The sequence below is a fragment of the Canis lupus genome, chromosome 14 (genome assembly GCF_048164855.1).
Source record: "Canis lupus baileyi chromosome 14, mCanLup2.hap1, whole genome shotgun sequence".
Classification (NCBI taxonomy): Eukaryota; Metazoa; Chordata; class Mammalia; order Carnivora; family Canidae; genus Canis; species Canis lupus.
The window spans coordinates 14,433,506-14,461,128 of NC_132851.1; the positions used below are offsets into that span (position 1 = coordinate 14,433,506).

The 27,623-nt window shown below is 32.4% G+C and overlaps 1 protein-coding gene across 1 annotated transcript in view; it reads right to left on the minus strand.

The window, feature by feature from the left end:
- The window catches only part of CSMD3 (CUB and Sushi multiple domains 3), a 1,168,727-nt gene that overhangs the window by 153,879 nt on the left and 987,225 nt on the right, over positions 1-27,623 (minus strand). Inside the window, exons 33-35 of the mRNA XM_072774281.1 lie at positions 12,844-12,957; positions 12,259-12,354; positions 10,500-10,703 (exon numbers count right to left, since the gene is read on the minus strand). Of these exons, the coding sequence (XP_072630382.1) occupies positions 10,500-10,703; positions 12,259-12,354; positions 12,844-12,957 (414 nt within the window). The remainder of the gene's footprint in view (positions 1-10,499; positions 10,704-12,258; positions 12,355-12,843; positions 12,958-27,623) is intronic.

A 27,623-nucleotide genomic window follows, 5' to 3' on the forward strand; every position in this document is an offset into this window, starting at 1 on the left:
GGTACCTTCAGCTTGGTTCTGGGCATGACCTAACTTTAAATTTTAAATACTGTGTAATATTGGATATATTGGATATTCTTGTTCAGTCTACTCAACTAATATACTCTCTTAGTGCGAAACTCAGATACCTCATATGTGAAATGATGATGTAGTTGTTTAAAAAGGGCTTTTGTGAAAAATGTGTAGATAGGATAACGTACATAAAGAAGCTAGCAACTACTTGGCACACAGTGAGAGGTCAATGAATTGTATTTCATTTTGCTATTTCCTTTTATGACTATTATTATTGTAGATACCACTGGCACTCTGATCCTTGGGCATTTGTTGTAGTCTGGTTATAATAGTGAGATAGCAGGATATATCTTTATAATAATCATTTTTTAAAAGTTAATAATATAGTTTTCTCCTACCTCCACAGCCTAATGCAAAAACCTAGGGTAATTGCTCAAAAGAGTGCTACAAACTTTTTTACCAGTGTGAAAATGTATCTTTAAAGAAAATCGTTTTGTTGTAATTTCCTATAAATTTGTGTTATTGGGTTAAATATCAATCCATGCTAACTTGGTTGGAAAAAATTTAGCTCCTTTAAAAAGAAAACCAACAGTTTTGGATGACTTGAGAATTAACATGCCAAGCATGGAAGAAGAATTCTATAATGGAGATTCACCCAGAAAACAGATGAAAAATAAGTGATTGATGAAATGTTAATTTTGAGTTGAAAGAAAATACAGATGTTCTTCCACTCCATTGTCACTATCCTACCTCAGCCTCATTTTTTTTTTCCCTAGGTTACTTCATTAATCATATCAGTGGACTTCATTATGGTGGGTGTGTTATCCATGTAATATGTCTCCTTATTATTTTTAAAAAGACCTTTTAAAATTAAAATTTGATCATGTTATTTCAATGCTGAAAATCCTTCAAAAATTGCCTCACTTCTACAGATAAGTACAGTTGACTTTATCGGTTTCTAACTACACTTCCAGGCTTATATGTACCCATGATTTCCCAATACATCATCATCACAATCCCTTATCCCTGTTCAGTCTACTCAGCTAATATACTCTCTTAGTGCTGTGACTTGTCATGTCCTTCTCCCACATAGCCAACACTGCCATCCATGGTCATTCAATGTTGATATTACTTCTTTGGCTTTTTGCTGACTCCCTTATCTGTTAGATGTCCCATAGTTTTCCACAGCACCAAGTTCTTTCTTATACAGCTCCATCATAGTATAGCTCATATTATATTTTCACATTCTTTCTATATCTTATTCTCTTCTAAGACACTGAAGACTGAGGAGATGAAGCAATCTACTTTTTGTCTGGAACTCTGCTCACTGTGGTGCTAAGATTCTAACTTACCTTTTTTTTTTATTTCCTAAGGTTTCCTTCCCTGCTGCTACAGTGGCAAACCTCCTCTTCCTCCATTCATTTCATCAGGCTTTTGTCTCCACTCCTTCAAAGTGACTATGCCAAAGTCACCAGAATATTCTTGTTGCAATGTGATATTCAATTCTTAATTTGCATTTTACTCAATCTATGAGTAATTATTTCTTCCTATTGATCACTTCATCTAACTTGAGTCTTTCTTTGCCTGGCCATTGGGATATCACACTATCCTGCTTTTTTCTATACCACTGGCTATACTCAACAATCAATCTTTTCAATCTTTTCTTTCTTTCTTTCTTTCTTTCTTTCTTTCTTTCTTTCTTTCTTTCTTTCTTCTTTCTTTCTTTCTTTCTTTCTTCTTTCTTTCTTTCTTTCTTTCCTTTCTTTCTTTCTTCTTTCTTTTCTTTCTTTCTTTCTTTCTTTCTTTCTTTCTTTCTTTCTTTCTTTCTTTTTTTTCTTTCTTTCTTCTTTCTCTTTCTTTCCTCACCCTCCTCCTCTGATCCTTTAAATGTTGTAACACCCTCTGACCTAAGCCACCTTTTCTTGTCTTTCCAAATATCACCCCTCAATAATGGCATCTATTTCCATGTCATCTATATGACTACTAAATGTTTATCTCAAATTCTGACTTTTGCTCAGAATGCTGAAATAATCTGCCTAATTAGTATGTCTAAAACAATACTTTTGAAATTTTCCTCTAGCTATACCATTCTTCATCTCAGGAAATGTCACCACATTCACCTAGCTCTAGGCCAAAAATCAGGACTCATTCATCTTAATTTCTCTTTCTTATATTCAAATTCACATTTATTTATTTATTTGAAGATTTTATTTATTTACTCATTAGAGACACAGAGAGAGACAGAGGCAGAGACAGAGGCAGAGGGAAAAGCAGGCTCCCTATGGGGAGCCCGATGCGGGACTCAATCCCATGACCCCGGGATTATGCCCTGAACCCAAGGCAGACACTCAACCACTGAGTCATCCAGGCGTCCCTCAAATTCACATTTACATCTATATTCAACCTATCAGTAAACTTTCTCAGTAATATTTAAAAAATATATTCCAAAGTTTATCAGTTCTCATCAGTTCTATCAAAATTACTATTACCGTTCCTCTTCACTACTGCAATCCCCTTGTATTCTGTCTTTTTGATTCTATTCCACTCTTCTTTACCCCGGCCACAGTGATTTTTTAGAACTAAAACCACATCATTCTCTAGCTCAATAAATTCCCTCATTCGTTAGAGAAAAGTCAAACTCCCCACAGCCTTTGAGGCTCCATAAATTCCCTCATTCCTTAGAGAAAAGTCAAACTCCCCACAGCCTTTGAGGCTCCATATGACTTGGCCTCTGCTCTGCCTCCCAAACTCTTCTATCATGTTTGCCATCATTCACTCTGTTCCAGACACCTGAGATTCTTGCTGTGGCTTGAATGTGTCAAGATCTGTCTCTGCCTCACAGTCTATATGCTTATTTACTTCCAACACATTTATAACGCACCTCCGTTTGTCTTATTTGGATATAAGACAGCAGCATGCCCTGGATGTCTTCTTCTGACCTCCAGTCCCTTCTTTACTTTTCCCCACAGTACTTAATCACTATCTGAAGTAAGAGAACACATTATTGATGTGTTGCTCAATCTCCCTCTACTCATATAGAGTATGTAAACTCAATAAGGGCAGGGATCTTATCTTCTTATTCAAAGCTGGAATAGAGACTGACACTTAGTAAGCACTCACTAAATGTTGAATAAACTGTTGATAGCCTGCTTATATATCTGTGGTATACAGGTATATTGTGGTTACAAGTCCCTCTTTATCATTCCTGCATTTTTCCTTTCTCTTAGCATTTTCCTAAAGAAACCATATATAACAATATAAATTTTCATATTATAGTATAAAAATATACTTTAAAAGTATCCCCAGATATGCATTACTATATAAATGATATTTTATAAAGTTTCAATTCCCATGTTTATTACTTAATCTAACATTTGTTTCTTATTTTAAAAGATATATTTCCCTACTGATTAATACTACACTATGTAATGGATTAAGAGAACAGGCTTTAGACAAACAACCTGGGTTCAAATTCTAATTCTGTTTTTATCTCTAAACCACAGAGGTTTTACCTCCTGGTGTTAGTATCAACATTAAAAAAGAAAATGCTTAATACTGGTTCTTACAAATGTTAATTGCTCTTTATCATTATTTTGAATAACCTCTTCATGGATGAATGGTTGGATGAATAAATGAATCAATGAATGAGGTTTCAGCTCCTGTATTTATTTCTTCATCAATTTCTCTCCTGCTCTAAGAAATGGTGATATAAACAGGTTGCCATGGAGCTAATCCAAGTAAAAGTAGTTCTTTCTGGGTCTCTAAAGGTCTTGCCTGTTGGGAGGAGGGGGGAGAACCAGATAAAGGTGATGGGATAAGCAGCTAATTAAAGACTTTTTGCCTAAGGGCAGTAAATGGCAGGTTCAGGAGCTTTTCAAAAGAGACCTCCCACTAACAAAAGTACTTATGCCTAAGGCCATATATTGTCGGAGCTATTAGTGGCTGCAGGGGGTTATTTGAATCACATAGTCTCAGAGGGAGGAGAGGTTGGAGTTTTATAAGACTGGAAATTTTAAGAAATCTGAAGTGTAACAAGGTCAAATTTGGAAGATAAAAACTCAGTCTTCAGCATATTTTTCAGTTTTGTATTTATTTCAAACCCAATGCTCTTATCAAACTATCACTGTACTATAATTTACCTAAGAATGGCTTGATAAAACAGATTTGTGCAAGATTACTAAATATTATTTACATACTGGTCATTTAAAGCTGTGGATCCCCTACCTTAGTATTTAACCATTTTAACTATACATACAACTCACATATCATGACAAAGGGGGCTGCTTTCCACCCAACAGTTTATTTTCAGTCTGTCAGGTTCTGCAAAATTATGGAACATTTTATTGTGTACTACTAGAACACAAAAAATGAAAAGTGTTGGTAACAGTAGTAAGAACCATAAAACTAAAATAATATAGTGGATGTGGAAATCATTAGGAATGTGGAAAGCTGCCTTCTTTGGTTTCAAATGATGCTAACTTGGCTTAAACTTTTAATTGAGCATTCACTGAGCAGTAAAGGTAGAGAAAATACAATCATAAAATCCAGGAAATAGATTGTCAAAGATTATATCTAAACTGTAAAGTATAAATAGAGAATCTATTCTCTCTCAGAATAAAACTACCCACATTATATGTAAACTGTGCTTTACCTATGTCTCTTTCCTACAGAAATAGTCTCAGAAGAGTTCCAAACTTCTGGCTTTCAAGGGTCTAAGCAAGCAAAGTGAGCAACAACATCACCACCTAGTGAAAGCCTGAGATTGAAAATGCACGGGCTCTGGATTTGGGAATTGCCCAGTTTTTTGACCTCTACAAGAACTCAAGAAATAATCACAGCTAATTGTTAAAATCCATTCATTGAGCAAACCTTTACTGAATACCTATTATACACCAGGTCTTCTTTTGGTAGAATATAAAAACAATATAGTGTCTTGGCAAAGGAGGATGAGAACGATTAAGAAACTAAAAACAAAACAAAACCCCAAACTATATGTAATATAGTGGCTGGTTGTCATTAAATAAAAGCAGGATAAAGGTATAAAACAAATGATGGGTGGCAGAAAATTATTTTACATAGGATGTTCAAGGAATATTATTATCAGGTTGAATAAAGTGGTATAGTAAGCCTAAAAGATCTTTGGGAATGTTTGTTTCAAGCAGAAAAAATAGAAAGTTCAAGGGTCTTGAAGCAGTTAATATTTTATCTATGAACAAATGTTGAAAATGAACTAAAAATTAAAGATAATGCTTTGGGGCACCCGGGAGGCTTAGTATGTTAAGTGTCTAACTCTTCATTTTGGCTCAGGTCATGATCTCAGGGTCCTGAGATCAAGCCCTGTGTAGAGCTCTGTGCTCAGCCAGAGTCTTCATGTCCCTCTCCCTCTGCTCCTTCTTCATCCTCACCACACCCCACTATCTCTCAAATAAATAAATAACATTTTAAAAAATTAAATTAAATTAAAGATAATGCTTTGATATTAAGATAACTATATATATCAAACCTTTTCTTTTTCCTTTTTTGAATATTTAAGACACAATTATTTTTATGAAATATTTAATAATAGAAATAAAAAAATTAAAAATAGAAATACAAATATATTTTTATTTATGTAGAGATTAGCAGTTGGACCAAACAGTAGAACCTAAACTGAGTCATCATCTGAGTGTCATTTAGAATCATCACCTTTCTGTTTTTGGTCTCACATAGATAATATAGATACTATAGGTTCTTCTGTAGTACACTCAATTTTCTGGATAACACCTATTCTACAGGGTGTACATTATTTCTGAAATGGTATAAAAGAAATATGTCCATTTCATGTGAACTTGGGAGAAATCAAATTGTCTTACTCAATTTTCCATATCTAGGTATACATTTTCAAACCAGTGCAAAAACAGACAATAGTCTGTTCTATGTTCAACTTACCTAGATACAGTAACAGAGAGACTGTAATGGTTCCTGACCCCTTCATCTTTTGCCTTAAAGTAGAAAGGAGGCTGAATCCAGCTGAGTTAAGGAGAGTACACTAACATTTATTCTTGAAGTTGAATGTCAGCCATGAACTAGGGTCTGATTTGAAAGGCTTGAATTGGCTTTAGTGCCTCATAGGAACTCTTGTCCTTGCTGAAATGACCATAGTTGAATAGCATCACTGTCCTCTATTTACATGGATTTTTATTTCTGATGGCAAAAACACTGGGTTTAACCAAGTGATTGATACATGTGACATATATGAAAAAACTTTGTAATACTCCTGAAACTAATATTATACTATATGTTAACTAACTGGAATTTAAATTAAAAAAATGAAACAAAAAATAAGCTAACAGCTTCTTTAATTAAGATACAAAAAAAAATTGTAATAATATAGAGAGTAGGGATTTTCTTCTGCTTTAAATAAAAATTATTTATGTTTAGGAATTAGGATTCTTATTCTTCCTATCCTACAATATACTCTTCTCCTTCTTTCATTTCCCTTTCTTATTCCTAAAATGTTCTTTCATTTTTCTTGTTTTAGTCCTTTTTTAATGTCTTTTTATCTCTCTGTTCTAACCCTATCTCATTTTCATACTTTCATGGACAAAAAAAAATTTCTTTGGATAATGAAGTTTTTTAGTTTCAAGAGAAGAAAAAAAGTCTTAATGCAAATCTTTGTTAAATATATATGCTCTCAAAGCCAATTGCAGCTGTTATAATTACTGTTTTTTAAATTTATTTATTGTATTTTTTTGAGAGAGAGAGAGCACACAACAGAGGGAGAGAGGAAATCTTAAGCAGGCTGCACAGCCAGCATGGAACCTGACGTTGGGTCTCACGACCTGAGCCAAAAATCAAATCAGATGCTTAACCAACTGAGCCACCCAGGTGCCCCATCGCTGTTTAAATTTTAACTTTATTTTAATTTTATACTTTTGCAAACAATGAGAACAAACCAAATCATGAACATATGCCTATTGTTTTAAGACAGCTCCTTTCAACTTTTTGTCCTTACATGTATCAACTAATGAAAAGGAATTTCAGTCCTCCAAAATAGCATATTTTAATAAATAATTACTATTATTCTCAAGAAAATGATTCTCAAGAAAACATTATAGGGATCCCTGGGTGGCGCAGTGGTTTGGCGCCTGCCTTTGGCCCAGGGCACGATCCTGGAGACCCGGGATCGAATCCCACATCTGGCTCCAGGTGCATGGAGCCTGCTTCTCCCTCTGCCTGTCTCTCTCTCTCTCCCTCTCTCCCTCTCTCTGTGACTATCATAAATAAATAAATAAAAAAAAAATAGAAAACATTTTATTTCTTCCACTGTCTTTCTTAAAAGTTTTAAGTGCAAAAAAGTATTATATTCAAAGGGCTATACATTATAATAATTCTAAATTATTAGAATTGGAAAACATGATAGGAGTCCATATTTTTAGCCTTTTTAAAATGCAAAAAATCTTCTGTGGAAGATAATTTTCACGTTTATTAACTTAAAGTATTACTAAAACAACATATCAACAACTGAGAATCAATAATATCAAGCTTTCTGTCGGCACTGCATAATTCTATATTCTAGATCTAATACTTTTAGAATTAAAGTCTTCTCTCGTGATTCTTTGATGGAAGATTTGGCAACAACAAAAACAATTTAATTACTGACTACCTACAGGGCTCCAAGAACTATGCCAAATAATGTAATAGTCACAATAAACCAATGGGGGAAATTCTTTTATTTTCCTGCTTTAACAATATGGCAATTAAGAATCAGAAATTGTGTAAATTTTCCAGGATCATGTAGTAACTCACTACATCCCAGTTTAAGGTCAAAGTACAAGACTATTGCACAAGACTTAACCTTTATGTTGAGAACCTATGATTCCCAGCTATGGGGATTTTACTCCGTTTTATATGATTCCTTACAACTTTCCTCCTTTATTTAGTATATTAACATGATAAATATACAAATAGAACTTTTAAGGGGTAATTTATAGATTTATACTAAATTTCTTTGCATATATAGGTTCTCTTAGCATGCAAACTAGAGCAATAAATGAATTTTTTCAATGATATTTAAAGATTAATGAGCTAGTTTATGAGCTTTCAGATGTCACTATATTCTATTTTTATAATAAATTATTATCTTCAAGGAATTTTCATCATGTATATGAAACTAAATTAAGATAGCTACTTACCTAGTTACCTTCTGTCATATGGTACTGATATTTTCTCTCAATATCTACATAAATAAACTAAAAGTGACATAAATTATGTAAATAATTACCAGGAAAAGTGAGACAGAAATAACGACTGATTCCTGATATTTAGAGAGAAATATTAAAAAAATCCATTGTGAGGCTGAAGAGATTTATTATCATGTGTCTGTCTTCAATTATTAAGCTGATTTAAAGCAATGTAATTTCCAATTTATGCATATTGCATGACTAATTTTGGCACAGACATATAAGAACATTTCTCTCAGCTCATGGTCCTTTAGCTTAGGATAATTTATTTATTATTGTTTTATAAGAGTATGAAGTCAACATATATTGTGCTCAAAAGAAGAAACATTATCTGCTTTGTCTTTATGAGAGTATGAAAGCACAGAAAGGGGAATATCTGTTAGTTCCATTAACCCTAGTTCTACACTAGGTAAAAAAAATACAAGGAACATTAACTCCAAATGATTTGTTTTCCTATACTTGTTAACTGTCAAAAATGTATTTCAGTAGGGTATATCTGTTTTGGGGCTGGTGATATCAAGTTCCTAGAAGGACCAAGTGACCATCCATCCTCTCTTTATGTTTATAATAGCCTTAGTTTATACCATCTTCACAGCAAAATTATCAATAATGTCCTTATTTGGGTGGTAAAATGTATTAAACTTAGAGCAGATATATCCTATATAAATTACATGTTCTATAAATGCATATTAAACAGACTTTATCTTTACTCCTTCCTCAGTAGTAATTAATATATTGATTCACAATTTTAAAATACAATTTATTTTAATGAACTATGAACTAACAGTATGCTAAATCTGTGTTAAAATATGGTAAAATATGTTTTTAAAAGTTAAAAATAAAACATACTGATACACATAATTTCTTTTCAGATATGACAAGATGTGTTATTTAAAATACATTTTAAAAAATAAAATATATTTTATATATTTATAAGTGTATATATTTCATGTATGTATATACACAATCATGTCCCATTCTATGAAAAATTGGAATTAAGATTATTAAAATAAAAACAAAATTTGCTTATCTCTTTTCAAAAAAATTCTTATTTTCTAAATCACCTACCAAAAAACATTTTAATGAATTCAACTCATAAGAGCTATTTCTTAACCTGAGATTAAGTTTTAGCATTCTTCTTTTAATATAATACTATATAATCAGGGGCATCCGGGTGGCTCAGTTGGTTAAGCATCAGACCCTTAATTTTGGCTCCAGTCATAATCTCGGTATCCTGAGATGGAACTCTGCCTTAGGCTCCCTGCTCAGTGGAAGTCTGCTTGAGATTCCCTCCATCTCCCTCTGCCTTCCACCCACCCACCCCACACATACTCTCTCTCAAATGAATACATAAATCTTTTTTAAAATAATATAATACCACGTAATCAAAGAAAATAATTTCCAGGTATGCCCTTGGGATAGAGAAGAGATAAACTTCCTAACCTACCTTTTCCAAATCTATGGAATTCTACAAGAAACAAAAGTCATTGTAATGATCCTGAAATATATAAAATTCAAATTTTTTATGGCTTAGTAAATGTTTTAATCTGTTTCATATAATTTACCAGGGTTAAGAGCCCATAACTTAAGAAAGTGTATATTCTATTTACCACTTTAAATGGGATACAGTCTTGAAAAAATAAATTTTTAAACAATTAGATTTCTGGCTAACACTTTATACTCTACTCATTCAAAGTGTTACTACTTAGACTTGTGAGAGACTGAAAAATATCCCTTATTTTGTATTTTTTACACGTATCTATAACTAATAGAAAAAAGAAAAAAAAACAGATTAGATTTATTAGATTTATTTTCTAATGCATATTTTGTAATTCTTTTGATGCCAAAGTAGAATATGTTCAAAAAATCCCTTCTGAGATCTTTAAACAATACATAAACTCTTTACATATTGGCATAGGAATCTCTGCATAAAATTATAGAGTATTTATATCAATAATCCCATACTAATAGCATTCAATTTTTGTTTTATTGTCAACATGTACCCATACCTTCATACATCTAAATCAATAAATGAAGAAACTATCCAGCTAAGTCAACACAAAATATTTTTCATTGATCACATTACATCTGAGCTGCATAGAATATCCACATTTGCTTGCATATTTAGGTACATCTTAATTAAAGACATAATTTAAAAATTAATGCGTAACTATTAGATTTAAAATAAAATTATTGATAAATGCAAGATAACTAATTTTTATATAAATATACACAATCACAAAGCATTTAAATTTATATACTCACCAATACAGGTAGGTAAGGAATCATTCCATTGGGCCAAAGAATTGGGCACTGTATCACACCTAATTGCTATGGATCCATGGAGGATATATCCTGGATTACATTCAAAAAGAACCAATGAACCAACCGCAAATTCATTGCCAATCCTTCTTCCAAATCTTGGTTCAGGCACAGAACTGCATTGTGTGGAACTTGTTCTAGGAACAGCTGTATACAAATAATTGTTGATTTTAATTTCATATTTGGTGGAGAAATACAAATTTCAAAATGTAACTATTTAAGCAAATTTCAAAGAAGTCTTCTCTTTTATCTGCACTCAAATTAACATCTTGAATAAATTTCTAAAAGTTTATATTTATTCAGAATTGAATACAATTTAAAATGAATACTGCTATTGTCATCAAGATTTCTTATTAAAAAAACACTTTACTTTTGATCCTTTAAACAACATTAACATCATCATAAGTTTTTTTTTCCTTATTTTTTTGTTTTACCAAACTTATAACAAAGTAGTTTGAATTAGGTATTTCAATTTATAGGATGATAATTGAAAGATATATTTTTTTCTTTTTAAACTGGGATACCAAGTTGAAACATTGTCAGGTTACATAAGGTTATGCCACCTTTTATTTTTCAGTAGTTTCATAGATTTAAAAAAAACACTTTACTGATTTCACAGCGTGTTCACAAACTTAGTTGTTCAAAATGTATTTGTTATTGATGAAGGCAATGTTCAAGACTAAGTAGAATAGAAGTCAGACAGATTAACAACAATAGAAGTTTTTAATAATCATAATATCAAATTTGAAATTGTTTTTAGACTTTATAGGTATGTCATTTGATTGTGACTTTTTGTTTGTTTGTTTAGTAAAATAGAATGATAACAGGATGTTTTTTCTTTTTAAAACACATAGAGATGGAATTAAAGAGTTTGACAACAGCCCAAAAAATGACATGATGAATTCCAAATAGATTCATTCCTCTTATGTGACTTGTAATAGTGCCTTTTTAAATTCATAATATCATATACTGATTAATGAAGGAATACTATTAAAAATGAAATAGTAAAATATTATAGCCAACATTATAAATGGGATAAAAAGAGTTAACAAAAGTATCAAATCACATATGTTTATAAATGTCTTAAGAACAAAGTTCCAGATACATTTGAGAATAACTACCACATGATCATACACAATTAAAACAAAATGTTTCAAATTATAGCCCTTAATATTTTAATGATAATGTGGAAGCTTGTCTATAAAAGGTGAGAAGAATCTGTGTAAACAAACTTTCAATTGTGCACAAAATCTAATAGCCATGAAGAAAGTTTGAAATCTCCTGAGAGAATAAGAAACTAAAATTTTAGAATGGAATAATGATTTCCTTGCATGTCTAAATACATCAGCACAAAATTTTACACATTTTTAATTTAGAATGCTAGACTATGGGGAAAATAGAATATGTAAAGAGTGAAGAGTTGTCAGAAAAAAAAAATAATGTTTTAGAATAATATGTTGGAAAGAAGGAAAATCATACTTGAGAATGATGATGGAAGCAATAGGTCACTTATGACTTTGGTCAAAGTAACAGTGCTCTAGTGATGGGGGAGGGAACAGGGCAAAACAAAACAAAACAAAAAAAAACGCAACCTTGATCTCTCCTATATGGTTATGAGGATCTCATCATTAATAATTCTGAACATAGCATGAAGAAACTGACATCATTCCTTAGTGTGTTTCTAGGCTACAGGGTCACTTACCTTGATAAACAAAGTGAAATCCCTTAGCTGTTATTGGTCCAACTGAAGTAAATCGAATTGTGATCTGATTACCTGAACTCAGTGGAAGTGATTCTCCTACTCAACAAAACAAACACTAAGATATCATAAATAATTTCATTCAGTAAACCTAACAAATTATATTAATTTACACTGTTATTTGAAAATGTTAATCTATGTTCTATCAAAGTACTTTAATATATCCTACCTCTGACAATATATTTTCTTTGGGTTCAGCTTCAATCTCAACCTTTTTACCAGAAGGCTTTAATTACAGTTTGATACATATTGTCTCATTTAAAAAATAATCCTTAAATATTTTATATTACATTAAATACCACAGACTGTCTAAATATTATATTTACTTGATTACAATCCCCAAAAATAGTTGGTAATATTTTTCTCAAGCATTTGAGTTACTATCGTGTTTCTATTTTGTTTTCAATAAAGAGTGATTCTATTTTCAGTTTCTCATATGGATGACATAAATCTCAACTTTCACTATAATACCAATCAAAGTCAGTCTTTAATCAATAACTGATGCATGGCAGTTCTAGTAAAGGATACCTGAATGGGATCCTGAGAGGGAAGATAACAGAGAAGATTGCTGAGTTGGCCCATCATACACCTCAACAACATCGTGGAGTGATGTCTGGAAAAATACAAACTGGCCAAACACCACTGATCAACAGGAACCAGGAGAAGCAAACAAATCACCAACCATCCAAAAACGAAAACAAAAAATAAAAAAAAAAAAAAATAGAAAGAGGAGGAGAGAGAGAACAAAGTATTACAATATAATACTCATCTTTTTTCTACCTTTAAAAGAGGGTAGGTGCCAATTGGTTGGTATGCCTAACACATGTATTTCAGGTCATAAAGGTAATGACCATAGCCTAAAAGCAATAAAATTTTTAAAATACTATTTTTTAAAAAAATAAATTAAATGAGTATAACATTTATTTTTAGATAAGAAGTCATCATAAGGTTGGTGATTAATACATTAGAATAACTCTGATTTTCCATTGGTAGTTTGATTCTTTTCACTTTGTGACTCTCTTCTCTTTTTCTAATTTTTTTCTCCTCTTTTCTATAAGATAGACAATGTTTCAATTTAGGGGGATTTTTTTTTTTTTTCTTTTTTAGATTGCCTTTAAAATCCTGTTCCATTATGAGTAATAGTTTCACTGGAAAAGTATCAGCAAGATACTTTTTAAGTATAGTGTTTAGTTCACATTGTAACTTAAAAATGATTCCTAAACATTGTTAACATTCTGCCAAAATAAATATTATACATAATTCCTCAGCAACGGAGATGTAAAATTTTACAAAATGGTTGGTTTCTCATAGTAAGTACAGATCTGAAGTACATATCAATAGATACTTATGTTTGTTCTTTTTGTGCTTTTCCTTCTATTATATGTGAACTTCACATGTGTAGAAATGATAGAAAATATAACTTAAAAGAAAGAACCTAATCCAAAGCAGAGATAAGCTTATACTTTGTGTTTTTTAAAAAAGGAAATATGTAATAAGAATTATCCTTAAAACATTTTATTGAATAGAAAAAATATGGGGTTTAAAAGGTGATTTTTTAAACTTTAATAATGTAAAAACAAGGTAACTTTTATAAACTCAAAATCACATTACTGTAATTAAACTATACATTGCATGAATATATATATTTTAAAAGTTCATCATCATTCACACTTGAATCAAGTTTATGGTCATCCTTTGGTGATCCTTTGAAGACAGACTAATTCATATGAAACATGCTGAGTTTTGCATATGAACACACACACATAATACTATAAGCAAATATATATATATACATATATATGTATAAATGTGTATATATATATATATATATATATAGATAGATAGATTTACATTTTTTTGCTTGCTAAAATAAGCTGGTGATCTCAGTCCAGTTCTTTGTGAAGTAAAGGAAAATGAATACAGATACAGAGTTGTTGCTTTGAACAATTCCTGAACATTGATGTGCTATATTTCATAAATAATCCTCCCAAAAACATTTCTTAAAAGTCATGAAAACAAATTTATGTTTCTATCGAATCAGATACATATAGTCTATCATTTACAAGCCATATGAAATTTCAGTCCAGATCTTTTTAAAAGATCCATATATTGGTCCACCAAATCCCAAACCATCTCAAAAATATTCTAAAAAATTTTAAGAAAGTTTTTGTTTTCTTTTTTGCATTTGTTTAGATTGGCGTTTGATCTGTTTCCAACTTTGTCTTTAAAAGTTTCTAACACAATGCAGATGTTACCACTGCCTTTTCAAGGGTTCCCTTACCCCCCACCCCAAAGTCATGTTAGCCTAATCATAAGCACTTTGCTAAAAACACTGAACAATCAGGCTCTTGGTAGATAAAGTATTCTTTCTCTATCATTTTTGGGAACACATTAGAAAAACAACAACAACACTAAAACTCAACATCCTTTAACTGTTTCTGCCAAAATATTTCACATATCATTAAAAACAAGCCCAATTCCCAAGCAAACTACCACATTATAAACAATATCTAAAAAAACAAAACAACACAAAACAACCCTCCCCCACAAAAAAAACTCAAGAGACCAAAAAACAATCATCCAAGAGCTTTTTCTTTTCTTTTTTTTTTTTAATTTTTTCCAAGAGCTTTTTCTAAGGAAAAAGGAAAAACAATTTTTCCCTTGTTTTTAGGCCTCTTGTTTACAATTCTTATTTCTCTACAGGTAGACCAGAACTTTGTGTCACTTGTGAACTGGATATGTTGAAAGCGTAACTTCTAACAACAAAGCCATTAACACTGAGTATTTGCATCACGTTAAGTAATGAAAACTGTAGAATGTGTCCTTGGAGGGTTTTTGGTAACTTGTGCCTGCAATTTGTTGTGCTAATTCTGCAGTGACAGTGGAGAGAACAGAGAAGGGTAGAGGGGGAGGGAATGTAGTGTTCAATCTAGCCTCATTAATACCTATTAACTACTAGTAAGCTACTACTTTTTAACTTTGCATTAACATAGCCAATGGAAATCTCAAATTTAAAACAACTTCTATTATTCTATTACTAAAAAAAAAAGTTATTCTGAGAGTATTCTAAACCATTTTATGAAAAATAAAAATTTTAAATACATTTTGAATACGTTTTTGTAGTATGAAACATCAAGAACACTTGCATCATGATCTGATTTCCTACACATTACCACGGTTAAGTATTGCCTCACTAAATTATGTTACAAGCCCGAACCAAATCTTTCTCAGCCAGAAATCTCAAGAATTCAATGGTAAACCTTGTATTTGCTTCTCCATGCTGTCCATAAATGGCTTTATTTAGTTTTCTTATGCACACAGTAGTAGGTCTTCTGCTTCTAAAATGTTCTGAATGGCCAACTGCAACCTTTGCATGCTTGAGCCTATTGTAGGAAAAAATTGCGAAAAACTTTAAGATGGATCAAAAGATAACTGAATGTTGTTTTTTTGGTAAGTGAAATGTTTTTTAGCATACCCTTCTGGGTCACCAGTGTTTTGGAGGTCTGTGGTGTATGTTAATTCCTGAGTTAAATAAAATTTTTGATATGTGAAAAAATTGATACATGTTTACTTATATTTGCATGGGAGTCATGGTTACCCTCTTTAAAAAACAAAACAAAACAAAACAAAATTTAACACTGATCTAGAACCTCAACCTAATGACTGGACCATCTTTTTATTTCTAGGACTACAATTAACCTCAGAGTCTGGGTTTTATACTTCCTGAAATGATTAGAGAGCCCTCTATCTTCTTTTTCTTAGTTTCCAACAGAGACAGAATTTTCTGCATCTCAGCTCCAAGGCTTCTTTCCCTTTCTCTGGAGTTCTGCATGTGAATATCAAAAGCGCTCTGTTCTCAGGCTCTGAGACTAGGTTATAAACACTAAGTTATTTCTTAAGGAAAACACCAACTTAAGTGATTTTTCCCCCCTTTCTTAAGCAGGATAGATCTTAAAAATAATGTTTTAACTCCTTGTCAAAAATCCATTTTATAAAAAAAAATCAATTTTATAGTGTTATGTGTGTATTATTGCAAGCTAGGAAAAGGAAGAAAATAGAAACCTAATAAGGTGGAAATAAACATGTAAAATATTCCTACAAATCAGTCTATGCAAATAATCTGTTATGTCTGAACTACTTCTGAGCCTCTTATTTTCCACATATTTTATTCTCGAATACTGTTTATTAATCTAAGTAATATTTTTTATTCTTTCTGTGATGTCCTGGAAACTGAGCTGGGGTCAGAAAGCCAACTGGTCCAGAAAAAGTCCTCCTTTTACACCCCATTAACTCTATTTGTAGTCATTCAGGTAGCAGCTTACCTTTACCTATAGAAAGATGTTAAGTTATCCAATTAATTTTTTTAATTTTTTTAATTTTTTAAAAAATATTTTGTATTGGAGTTCAATTTGCCAACACATAGCATAACACCCAGTGCTCATCCCATCAAGTGCCCCCCTCAGTGCCCATCACCCAGTCACCCCAACCCCCGCCCACTTCCCCTTTCACTACCCCTTGTTCATTTCCCAGAGTTAGGTGTCTCTCATGTTTTGTCACCCTCTCTGATATTTTCACTCATTTTCTCTCTTTTCCCTTTATTCCCCTTCACTAATTTTTTATATTCCCGGAATGAATGAGACCATATAATGTTTGCCCTTTTCCGATTGACTTATTTCACTCAGCATAATACCCTCCAGGTCCCTCCACATCGAGGCAAATGGTGGGTATTTGTCATTTCTAATGGCTGAGGAATACTCCATTGTATACATAAACCACATCTTCTCCACTCATCTTTCGATGGACACAAAGGCTCCTTCCACAGTTTGGCTATTGTGGACATTGCTTCTATAAACATCAGGGTGCAGGTGTCCCGGCGTTTCACTGCATCTGTATCTTTGGGGTAAATCCCCAGCAGTGCAATTGCTGGGTCGTAGGGCAGTTCTATTTTTAACTCTTTGGGGAACCTCCACACAGTTTTCCAGAGTGGCTGCACCAGTTCACATTCCCACCAACAGTGCAATCAGAAAAGACCCCGAATAGCCAGGGGAATATTAAAAAAGAAAACCATAGCTGGGGGCATCACAATGCCAGATTTCAGGTTGTACTACAAAGCTGTGGTCATCAAGACAGTGTGGTACTGGCACAAAAACAGACACATAGATCAATGGAACAGAATAGAGAATCCAGAAGTGGACACTCAACTTTATGGTCAACTAATATTTGACAAAGCAGGAAAGACTATCCACTGGAAAAAAAGACAGTTTCTTCAATAAATGGTGCTGGGAAAATTGGACATCCACATGCAGAAGAATGAAACTAGACCATTCTCTTACATCGTACACAAAGATAAACTCAAAATGGATGAAAGATCTAAATGTGAGACAAGATTCCATCAAAATCCTAGAGGAGAACACAGGCAACACCCTTTTTGAACTTGGCCACAGCAACTTCTTGTAAGATACATCCATGAAGGCAAAAGAAACAAAAGCAAAAATGAATTATTGGGACTTCATCAAGATAAGAAGCTTCTGCACAGCAAAAGAAACAACAAAACTACAAGACAACTTACAGAATGGGAGAAGATATTTGCAAATGACATATCTGATAAAGGGCTAGCATCCAAGATCTATAAAGAACTTATGAAACTCAACAGCAAAGAAACAAACAATCCGATCATGAAATGGGCAAAAGACATGAACAGAAATCTCACAAAGGAAGACACAGACATGGCCAACAAGCACATGAGAAAATGCTCTGCATCACTGGCCATCAGGAAATACAAATCAAAACCAAATTAACTGTAAACCAACAACAGGGCAACAGGGTATGTTAGGCCATCTTTCAATGCAGATCATTGGTGTGCTAATCATTTAATCCACTCTTAAAAGCAAGACCTCTACCTACCTCTAATGGACAACATGTAGGAGGTATTCCAGATGTCATTTTTTTTTTAATTTACAATTTAGATTTTTTGAAAAGATTTTGTTTGTTTGTTTGTTTATTTATTTATTTACCTGAGAGAGTGCACAAGAGCACAAACAGGGGGAGAAGCAGACTTTCTGTTTGATCAGGGAGCCCAATTCAGGGCTGGGTCCCAGGACCCTAAGATCATGACCTGAGCCAAAGGTACATAACTGACTGAGTCACCCAGGCACTCCTACAAGTTAGATTTAGAAGTCACTTAAATAGTCTGCTTAAATCACTTAGAGAAAAAAAACCCTAATTTAGATCAGATTGATAGAATATTTGTCCCAACTTTAAAATTTTGTCCTAGTTCATTTGCTCACCCATAAGCAAATAAACTCATAATGAGAGAGGACACTGTGTTTGTCTATTTTTCTTGTAGATAATGCAAGGTTTATTTGACATATAATTTTTACGGTATTCTACTCAACCAAGACAGAGAGAGGTGAGGTTCCATTTACTGAGATGGTTTGCATGATACAAATGTTCATTTAACTAAGTCTCAAAGAACATTTGTTTCTTTAGTTTGCACCAACTCTTTCATTTCTTCTTTAGTCATATTCATTTAACTCATGAGATTTTTTCATTCTGCTTAATTTAGCCATTTCAAATGTAAGTCAGTAAATGATGAGAGGGTGCCTAGGATGGCATAAAGAAACTCCTGAGCAATAAAATGGCTGCACGGTTAGAATGCACATTGCTGACCAACAGTCCCTCAAGAAGGATCTTTGTGGAAAACAGTGCAGTGGATGCCCAAAGTGTGACATCATGCACTACATGGGTTAGAGCCCAGAGGAGTGCACATTTGTTTAGAATATAAATAAATAGTTCTCTACTCTCAACTGTTGCTGCAATGTTCCACCATTGCCTAAGCAAGTCAGAAACTTGCAGGAGTTGCACTTAATTCTTGTGCCATCAAAATATTAGTGCATTCATTGTACAGAGGCTTACCGATTTAGCAACTAATTTTAAATGAGGATAATAAAACAAACATGGACATGATTGATGTTATTCAGTGATTAGGATTGGAGTTATTCAATCAAAGATAAATATTGAGTTTATGCAAATATAGAAGGATTTTAATTTTGCTTTTGTCAATTTCTTTTTTTCTCTCAGGAAGGAATAATTCACAGAGTATCTCAGTGGTACACTAGTTTCAAAAAGAAAAAAAAAATACAACCCTCAGATTCAGATGGAATCATGACTAAAGGAATCGATCTAACCATTTCTGTTTAAGGTGGCGAATGGTAAAATGAAAATGTCTAAGAATTTGTGGCAAATTGAGGTCTCATTCCGACTTGCTTTGATGTAATCAGGGAGATAGGTCTCTTAGGGCAGTGGTAGTTCTATTAGTCAGATGGGTGGGATCTTATCCACTATGGTGCCAATGCACTAAATGACAAGATTTATTTGTTTTATGACAGAATGGATAAAGCAGCTTCCAGATTGCCAGCAACTTCCACTGAGCAGATTTGAGAGGACTAATGCTTTGAAATCACAAATCTACAGGTCTTAAATGCCCTAATAAAGGATAAATGAAAACTGGCAAATGAAGAATTAAGGTCGAGTTCTGGAATCAGACTCTAGGACTGATTCTAGGATGAGTCACAGGAGGAAGTTACCTCACCTTTCCATGCCTCAACTTCTTCATCTGTAAAATGGGGAGTAATAAAAATACCCAACCTCGTAGGACTGATGTGAATTATTATATACATTGATACTTGTAAAACACTCTGAACAAGTGCCAGAAATATATCAAGAAGTATTAGTTATGACTATTAGTATCTTAGCTTTGTAAATATCTATGCTACTAATTTAATATGAAAATTCACTGGTTAGCGGCAAAAGTTAATTGACCTTCGAGATTAGATAGCATATTTTTCTCATACTCGCCTTTCCATACATGCCTATTTAGAACAAATGGTAGAGCTAATTGGCTAAGAAGAGCATTCCACCCATTTTAATCAAGGTTCATATGTCTTAACGATTTCAAAATGGCTATGCACTTCTCTGTTTACTTGATTTTACATTCTATCCTTTTGACTGGAATATGAAAATGTAATCAGCAGCTTTCTATATAGGCTAAGAAAAAGGGAATAAGGTGTGAGAGCATTCTACTTTAGTTTTAGTTTTTTCCCTTCATCTTAAGTCCTAGCCCCTTTGTTGCAAAATCACTGAAATGCCATCACAAAGGAAATAGTTCTACACAGAGGGGAGGCTGGGCAGAAAAAGGAAAATAAAAATATCATAAATTCCTATTAGATCTCAGAATAATTCTCAACATGCTTGTTATCCTTTTTGAAAATCTATGCATTCTTTTGTATTCTAGGGCTCATTTTAATTGTATTAGATAGTTGGTTAGTTGCTCTGTTAAAAAATTGTAAAGAAGTCACCTGTGTTTTGCTCAGCTTGCATTTTACTCACCAACATGGCACAGGAGAAAACACACACATGCACTCATACTACCAGCCAAATAGAAATAAGATTCAAAGCAAAGATGTATTTAGAACTGTACCTGATTGTGTGTGGAAGCATAAAAAAATTACCGTTGGTGACATAAGATAACAAAAGGTTTGGCTACCTGTATATGAATTTTGCCTCATATTTTCATCACATATGAATACTTCAAGACAATATTGTAGAAATGTCCATGTATGCTGAATGCTTCCATTTTCAATTAGTAACATATACATACAATACTCTTCTCTATATGCTCTGTGAAACTACTTATCATTTAAAAAGCTCCAAACTTGCTTTTGGGATATAATGCCACTTGGATACCTCATGATTTTAAAAGCATTCTCTTGGGATCCCTGGGTGGCGCAGCGGTTTGGCACCTGCCTTTGGCCCAGGGCGCGATCCTGGAGACCCGGCATCGAATCCCACATCGGGCTCCTGGTGCATGGAGCCTACTTCTCCCTCTGCCTATGTCTCTGCCTCTCTCTCTCTCTCTCTGTGACTATCATAAATAAAAAAAAAAAAAAAATTAAAAAAAATAAAAGCATTCTCTTTTAAGGTGATTACAAGTATCCAACTAAAACCTTGATTTTATGAAATAAAAATATACATGTATAAAGGTAAATATAACAATTTATTCAAAAGCACCAAAGGGCAGAACATTTAAAATCAGTCCCAAATCAAATTAGTGTGCAAGTTATTTTCAAAATGTCATCTTAACACTGGAAAAGTCTGAGTAGAAGTTGTATTAACTGATAGAATAATAATTGAGAATTTCATCAGTATTTTGGGAGCTTTTATATTTTCTTCATATCAGATTCCAAATACTTGTGTTTATTATTATAGTACAATACTAGTAAACTATTAACTCAAAATGAGGTGCTTTATACTAATGAAGCATTTTAGTTAAGGTAAGCCATGTGAATCATATACTAATTATCTAGGGACTATTTAAATTACAAAGAAGCTTGCCTCCACCATAGATTCTGGGGCCAGTCTTGCCCTAGAGCAAATAACCTAGAAGTGCTACATTCAGCAGGAGCTCACAGACTACCATGAAGAACATATGGCTCTGAAAATAAATATACCAAAAGCTTGTTACTGCAATTTTGTAATAATCAGGAAAAGATGCTATTTAAAAAACAAAATCATGGCTCTGACCATGGTACCTAATTATCCAGTAACTAAGTAGCTCCAGAAATCTTGTCCTGCTTTGAATTCATAACAGTAAACAGGATCCTGATTTATTTTCCTATTGGCAATTTCCTTTGTGAATCCTGTGCTGATCTATAAGCTAGGTTTACTGACTAAACCCATAATATTTAGTTTCAGGCTTCTGGCTGGCTGTATATACTGTGACCATTTGCTCATCATCAAAATTTCAAACTGCCTATCCTATAACTTATTTTAAACCTATGAGCATTATAAAAAACCCTCTTATAGCAAATGTAGTTCAGTTTTCTTTAATTGTTTCAGGAACAAATATCTATTCAAAGGGAAGCCAGCAGCTTATCTGCAATTTGGCAATTGTAACATTTCCCAATAGCTGAAAATTAATTTGGTGTTCAGAAAGCAATGAAATCAAGAAAAACACAATAAGCAATTCTATTGCATGTTTAAAAGAATGAAAACTGGAACGCAAAATTAAAAGTTTAAAGTGTTACAATATTTTATTAGCACTTTTATTTTTAACTCACTTTCAACTTGGATAAGTATTTTCCTTTAACCATTCCTAAGTCTTTTTTCTACTCATTTGGCAGAGTATGTCTGCCAAATCCCAACTAGGCCAGACAGATTTAGGTCAGGAAAACATTCTCATGTGGACTATAACATAAGTTAGTGGATTTTTTTTTATTATGGAAATTTCCAAACATATACAAAGTAGAGAGAATAGAAAAATAAACACTCATGAACCCATCCATCTGGTTTCAACACTTATAAACATTTCCAATTTTATTTCATTTATTCTCTTCCAACTCTCCTATATCATCAACCTGGAAATACGTTAAAGCAACTCCCAATATCCTACCCTTTTCCCATAAAGGCTTTAATATTTACTTCTAACAGATAAGGATTTTAAAAAATAACCATGAATAACTACCCTATCTAATAAAACTAATAATAATTTCTATCATTTAATAACCATTTCATGATTTCTCCCCTCCAAAAAAGTACTTTTTATAGTTGTTTTGATTAACTTAGGATCCATACAGGATCCATATATTCCATTTGGTTTATGTCACTAAAGTCTCTTCCAATGTATGAAATCCCTGAGTACCATCTTATTTTGGATATCATATACTTATGGAAAAATATAGGTCTTCTGAAAGCAGGAAGATAGAAGTAGGATAAAAGTCAAATGATCAAAATTTTCTTGTCATCTAGTTTTTGTTGAGAGTTAATTTGATGAAGCTACTACAAGCAAATGATTTTCTGTGCAGAACACCTCTGGAGTGCCACTATGTGGATTCAGTTCCTAATCCTCTAAAATCCCATTTCAATCAGAGCATTTTGTTTCTCTGTTTTATTTATGGGATTTTCATATACAATTCAGCATTAAGTCTGGATTCAAATTCTTGCTTTCAGTGAATTCTTTACACTTGGCATATTGCTTCCTACGCATGCCGTGCCTTTACTGCAGGCTCAGCACCCAGAACCCCTCAACTCTCAAAGTTCTACTGCCTAAGAGTTCTTTAATTGGCAAAATTTACATCTATTTTAGGATGACAGATGGAGGGGTTCATCATAGGGCAAAATTTTAAAGAGTTTCACATTTTTAAAAAAAAAAAAAAGAAAAAGTGCTTCTAATGAACAAGGTATTATATGTCCTGTAGACTCTTAGCCCTTTTTAGGGATAGATTTTAGAATTCAGAAGAGTAGTAGGGGCAGCTCTTTCTACCCATGTGTCCTATCCTATGCTTTAATAAAACCACCTTTTTCGTACAAAAGGAGGAGGAGGAAGAAGAGGAGAAGGAGAGGAAGGATCTAAGTGACTTTTGTTCTCATAAACATTTACAAAATAAAATGTTAGTCATAAAGAACCTGGGATTTACAGTTCTACACACCTGGATTTGACCAGCTTTGCTACTTAGTGTTGTGTGACCTTCACCAAGCTAGTAAGCCTTTTTGAATCTTTTTCCTAATCTACAAAATAACACCCACTCCATAGGATTGTTGTAAAGATGAAGCTCTAAAGCATCTTGGCCCACAGGTGTGATACACACAATATCACCCGCATATATACACACACACATACATATGCATAAAAGAACATACACCATATCTTGTGACTTTTTAAATCTCTTATAAAAAGTATTAATATACAATTTTATAAATAAGTGAAATTAACCATTATTTTTTTAAGTCTACCAAATGTGATGATTAGTAGCAATAGTAGTCATCTTAACAATGGAAACAAATAGGAATATCAATCAAATACTAGCATATCAATTTTGGAAACACCTTATCATTCATTTAGTCCAAATCATCAGGTGCTACAAATATTCTTTTAATCTTTAACCTTCCTCAGAGAATAACTACAGGCATAATGGAGCCTAAATGAGTTATTGAAACAAATCTATAAAATATGTATTATTCAAAGAACATGCTGACCTCAACTAGGGGAAAACTGGTCTTATTTATTGTTTCAGTTCTCCAAAAGACTTTACTTCTACAATTTTTTTTTTCTTTTCAGAAATAGTCTCAAACTATATTGTCCATAATAAAAGAAAGAAAATATTTTATGCTAGCCTGGAAAGAGCTACTCTTCTTCTAAGTACAAATAAAGAAACTTATCTCACAATTGCTCTTTTAAGATCTTTGCCATCTCTCTAGTTGACCTTATCATTGATTTTAGGCAACATCACTATCATTATCTAAAGCATCTAATATTCTTCCACACTTCATTCCAAATCCCGTACTATTATTGAATTAGTTATTATTTACTGTGTGCAAAATTCTGTACTGTTGCTGACAAACTTACAAATGGAAATTCTAGACATATTGATAAATATTGATAAATTTCAGTTTATTATATAAAGACTTTTTTTTTTTTTTTTTTTTTTTTTTTTTTTATATAAAGACTTTTGACTAGAAAATCATTTAGTTATACAGACAAGGCTGAAAGAAATTTGAGACTATTTTTTTTCCTTCACTTGGTGCACATATAAAATTTTTTTGGATTAACATCACTAATTGATAAATGATGAACCAATCGATGTTTGTGGTGGATGTATAAATCCATTGATATCTGCTTCCTGACCCAGAACTTTGTACATAAATATCAATTTAGTTCCTTTTAAGAAAGTTTATAGATATGTTAAGGAACACTCCATTGAATTAATAAAATCTCATTTTGTGGATGTGGACTTTTGTTAACAAAGAATTAGATCTCATGGAAAATTAGTGATACAAGGGTCAGTGGAGACATGTATTTCTCTACTCTCACATTGGGCCAATCTACAACCTATGAATGAGTTGTGTTCAAAGGTATTACTAGTAGACTGTCAAGATTTTAAAATGCATGTTCTCATGACAACAATGTAAAAATGATAAGTGTTCAGATTAACTTACAAGATCAATTTAACCTAAAATCAGTGTAGTTCATGAAAATAACAGAATATTTTAACTGTATAAGATATTTCATAATATTTGTTTTACAAATGAGGTAACTGCAGTACAAAAAGGTTGAATGATTTAGAACAACTATCCTATAGGAAAATGCATTCTAAGCTCCAATTATAATAACAAGAAACACCCAGCAGGATTTGGGACTTCCCTGGGAGAAGAAAGGTCAAAGTCTCTAGACATAAATAATATAATTACTACACCTGCATGGAAAACACTGCTTGATTCCTTTTTTTTTTTTTTTTTTTAAAGAATAACTGGCATAAAATATTAAGTGTAGTTTCAGGTGTACTGTGTCACAACATAGTAATTCAAAATTTTATACATTATGAAACAGTTACCACAATAAGTCTAGTTACTATCTGTCACTATACAAAGTTGTTACAGTATTATTGACTATGTAGGTCAGTATACATATATTATCTACAATGTTACCTATGATAAAGTTTAAGTTAGGCACAGTAAGAGATTAACAAGAATAACTAAAAATAACATAGAATTATTACAATATACTGTAATAAGTCATATAAATGTGGTCTCTCTCTGTCAAAATATCTTATTGTGCTGTGCTCACCCTTCTTGTGTGATAATGTGGGATGATGAAATGCCTACATGATGAGATGAACTGAGGTGAATGACGCAGGTGTGTTGTACCATTAAACTATTAATTACTTTCTGACAATACCTCAGAAGGAGGATCATCTGCTTCTTGACCACAATTCACTGCAGGTAACTAAAATCATGGAAAGCAAAATAGTGGATAAAGGGGGACAACTGTATTCAAATTTCTTGGGTTGTCTAGATATGTCAGAGTCCTTTTAAATATTCTAAGTTACTTAATAAGCTATAATTCCAATGGAAATATCTCACATTACAATATAAAAAAGCTTTTTACTTACTGTGCAAAAACTATTCATAGACCTGTATAAAGCATTTAGCTTTTAAAAGAAGTTGTGTGAAAAATGTGTTTTGGATTGTCTTCAATGAAAAAATGGTTGAAAATTAATCATTTTGTATCTGAATGCAAAACAAGCTAAAATAGCATCGCCTCCATTCTTCTCAATCTACTTGTAGGAAAAGTTAACTGTTCAGAGCTCTGATTAGTGGTACACACAAAGACAGCTAAAAAATATGACTTCAAAAATAGTAACTATTTACTAATTTGTTTCTAGTTACCATAACAAAGAATAATTAGTAACACACTTAACTGAATATTTAAAAATTAATTTATAATTACATTATCATTATTAATTAAGACCATATAAAGACATAAAATACTTGGGCACGTGAATCACTTTATATTAGGTATAGGTTAAATAATATACAAAGCCATTATAATTAGCACCAAAATACAAATGGAATATTCTTTTTATTCCAGTGAGAAAAATCTTATTTTTAATGGAGATTTTAAGACTCCTTTCTATTTCTTTCCACGTTTCAATTCTTCTATTTCTTTTTCATGTAGTAAGAATTTTGTTGTTTTCATGATTCTTGCATAACAATTATTCTGCTATAAATAACTAAATTTTATTTCTTGTTAATTGTTAGAGAATCTTTATAGTTAAATGGTGCTGGGCCCCAATTGGCAATAACCATTAAGCAAATAATTCATATGTAAAATGGGACCATTAGAACTTATTTTAACATATGATATTCCGAAGTAAATAAGAGACTCTGAAAACCTTCGGACTATATGTTGTAAGAGGGTTGCATGTGGTTTTTAAGTAAAGATTTGAGAATCAGAGCTATTAGAAATTTTAATTCTAATTCTCAAATTCTATTTTATATTTTTTTCATACTTAGAGATGATGGATATAGTGTGTTAAATAATATTCTGACTTCAATTTGTGAATACCAAATTTTCTTTCAGGTTAATTTGGACTATTTGATGGATTAGATAATTCATTTAGATTCAGTGGAAGGCAAAGAGGAGCCATGAAAAAAAATCTAAAGGAAGCCTGTAGTTACTGTTTTGGGCCTCATTTTCTATCCATACTTAAGGTGCTAGAAGATTTATGTGTATTGTGTCAGGTTTTACCTATGATGACTTGACCAGTAGGTGCTATTATCTCTATTTCAAGAAAGAGGAAACTAAGGCCCCAAGACCAGCCCAAGGGTAACTTGTATAGCTTAAATTCACACTCATTTTTAATCACTGTAGTAAACAATGGTGTATCAAGTCTATTGGACACAGACTGGATCATTTTTTCACATTCCATCTTCCATATGATAAAACTATTTTCATTAATAGTCAGAAAGTG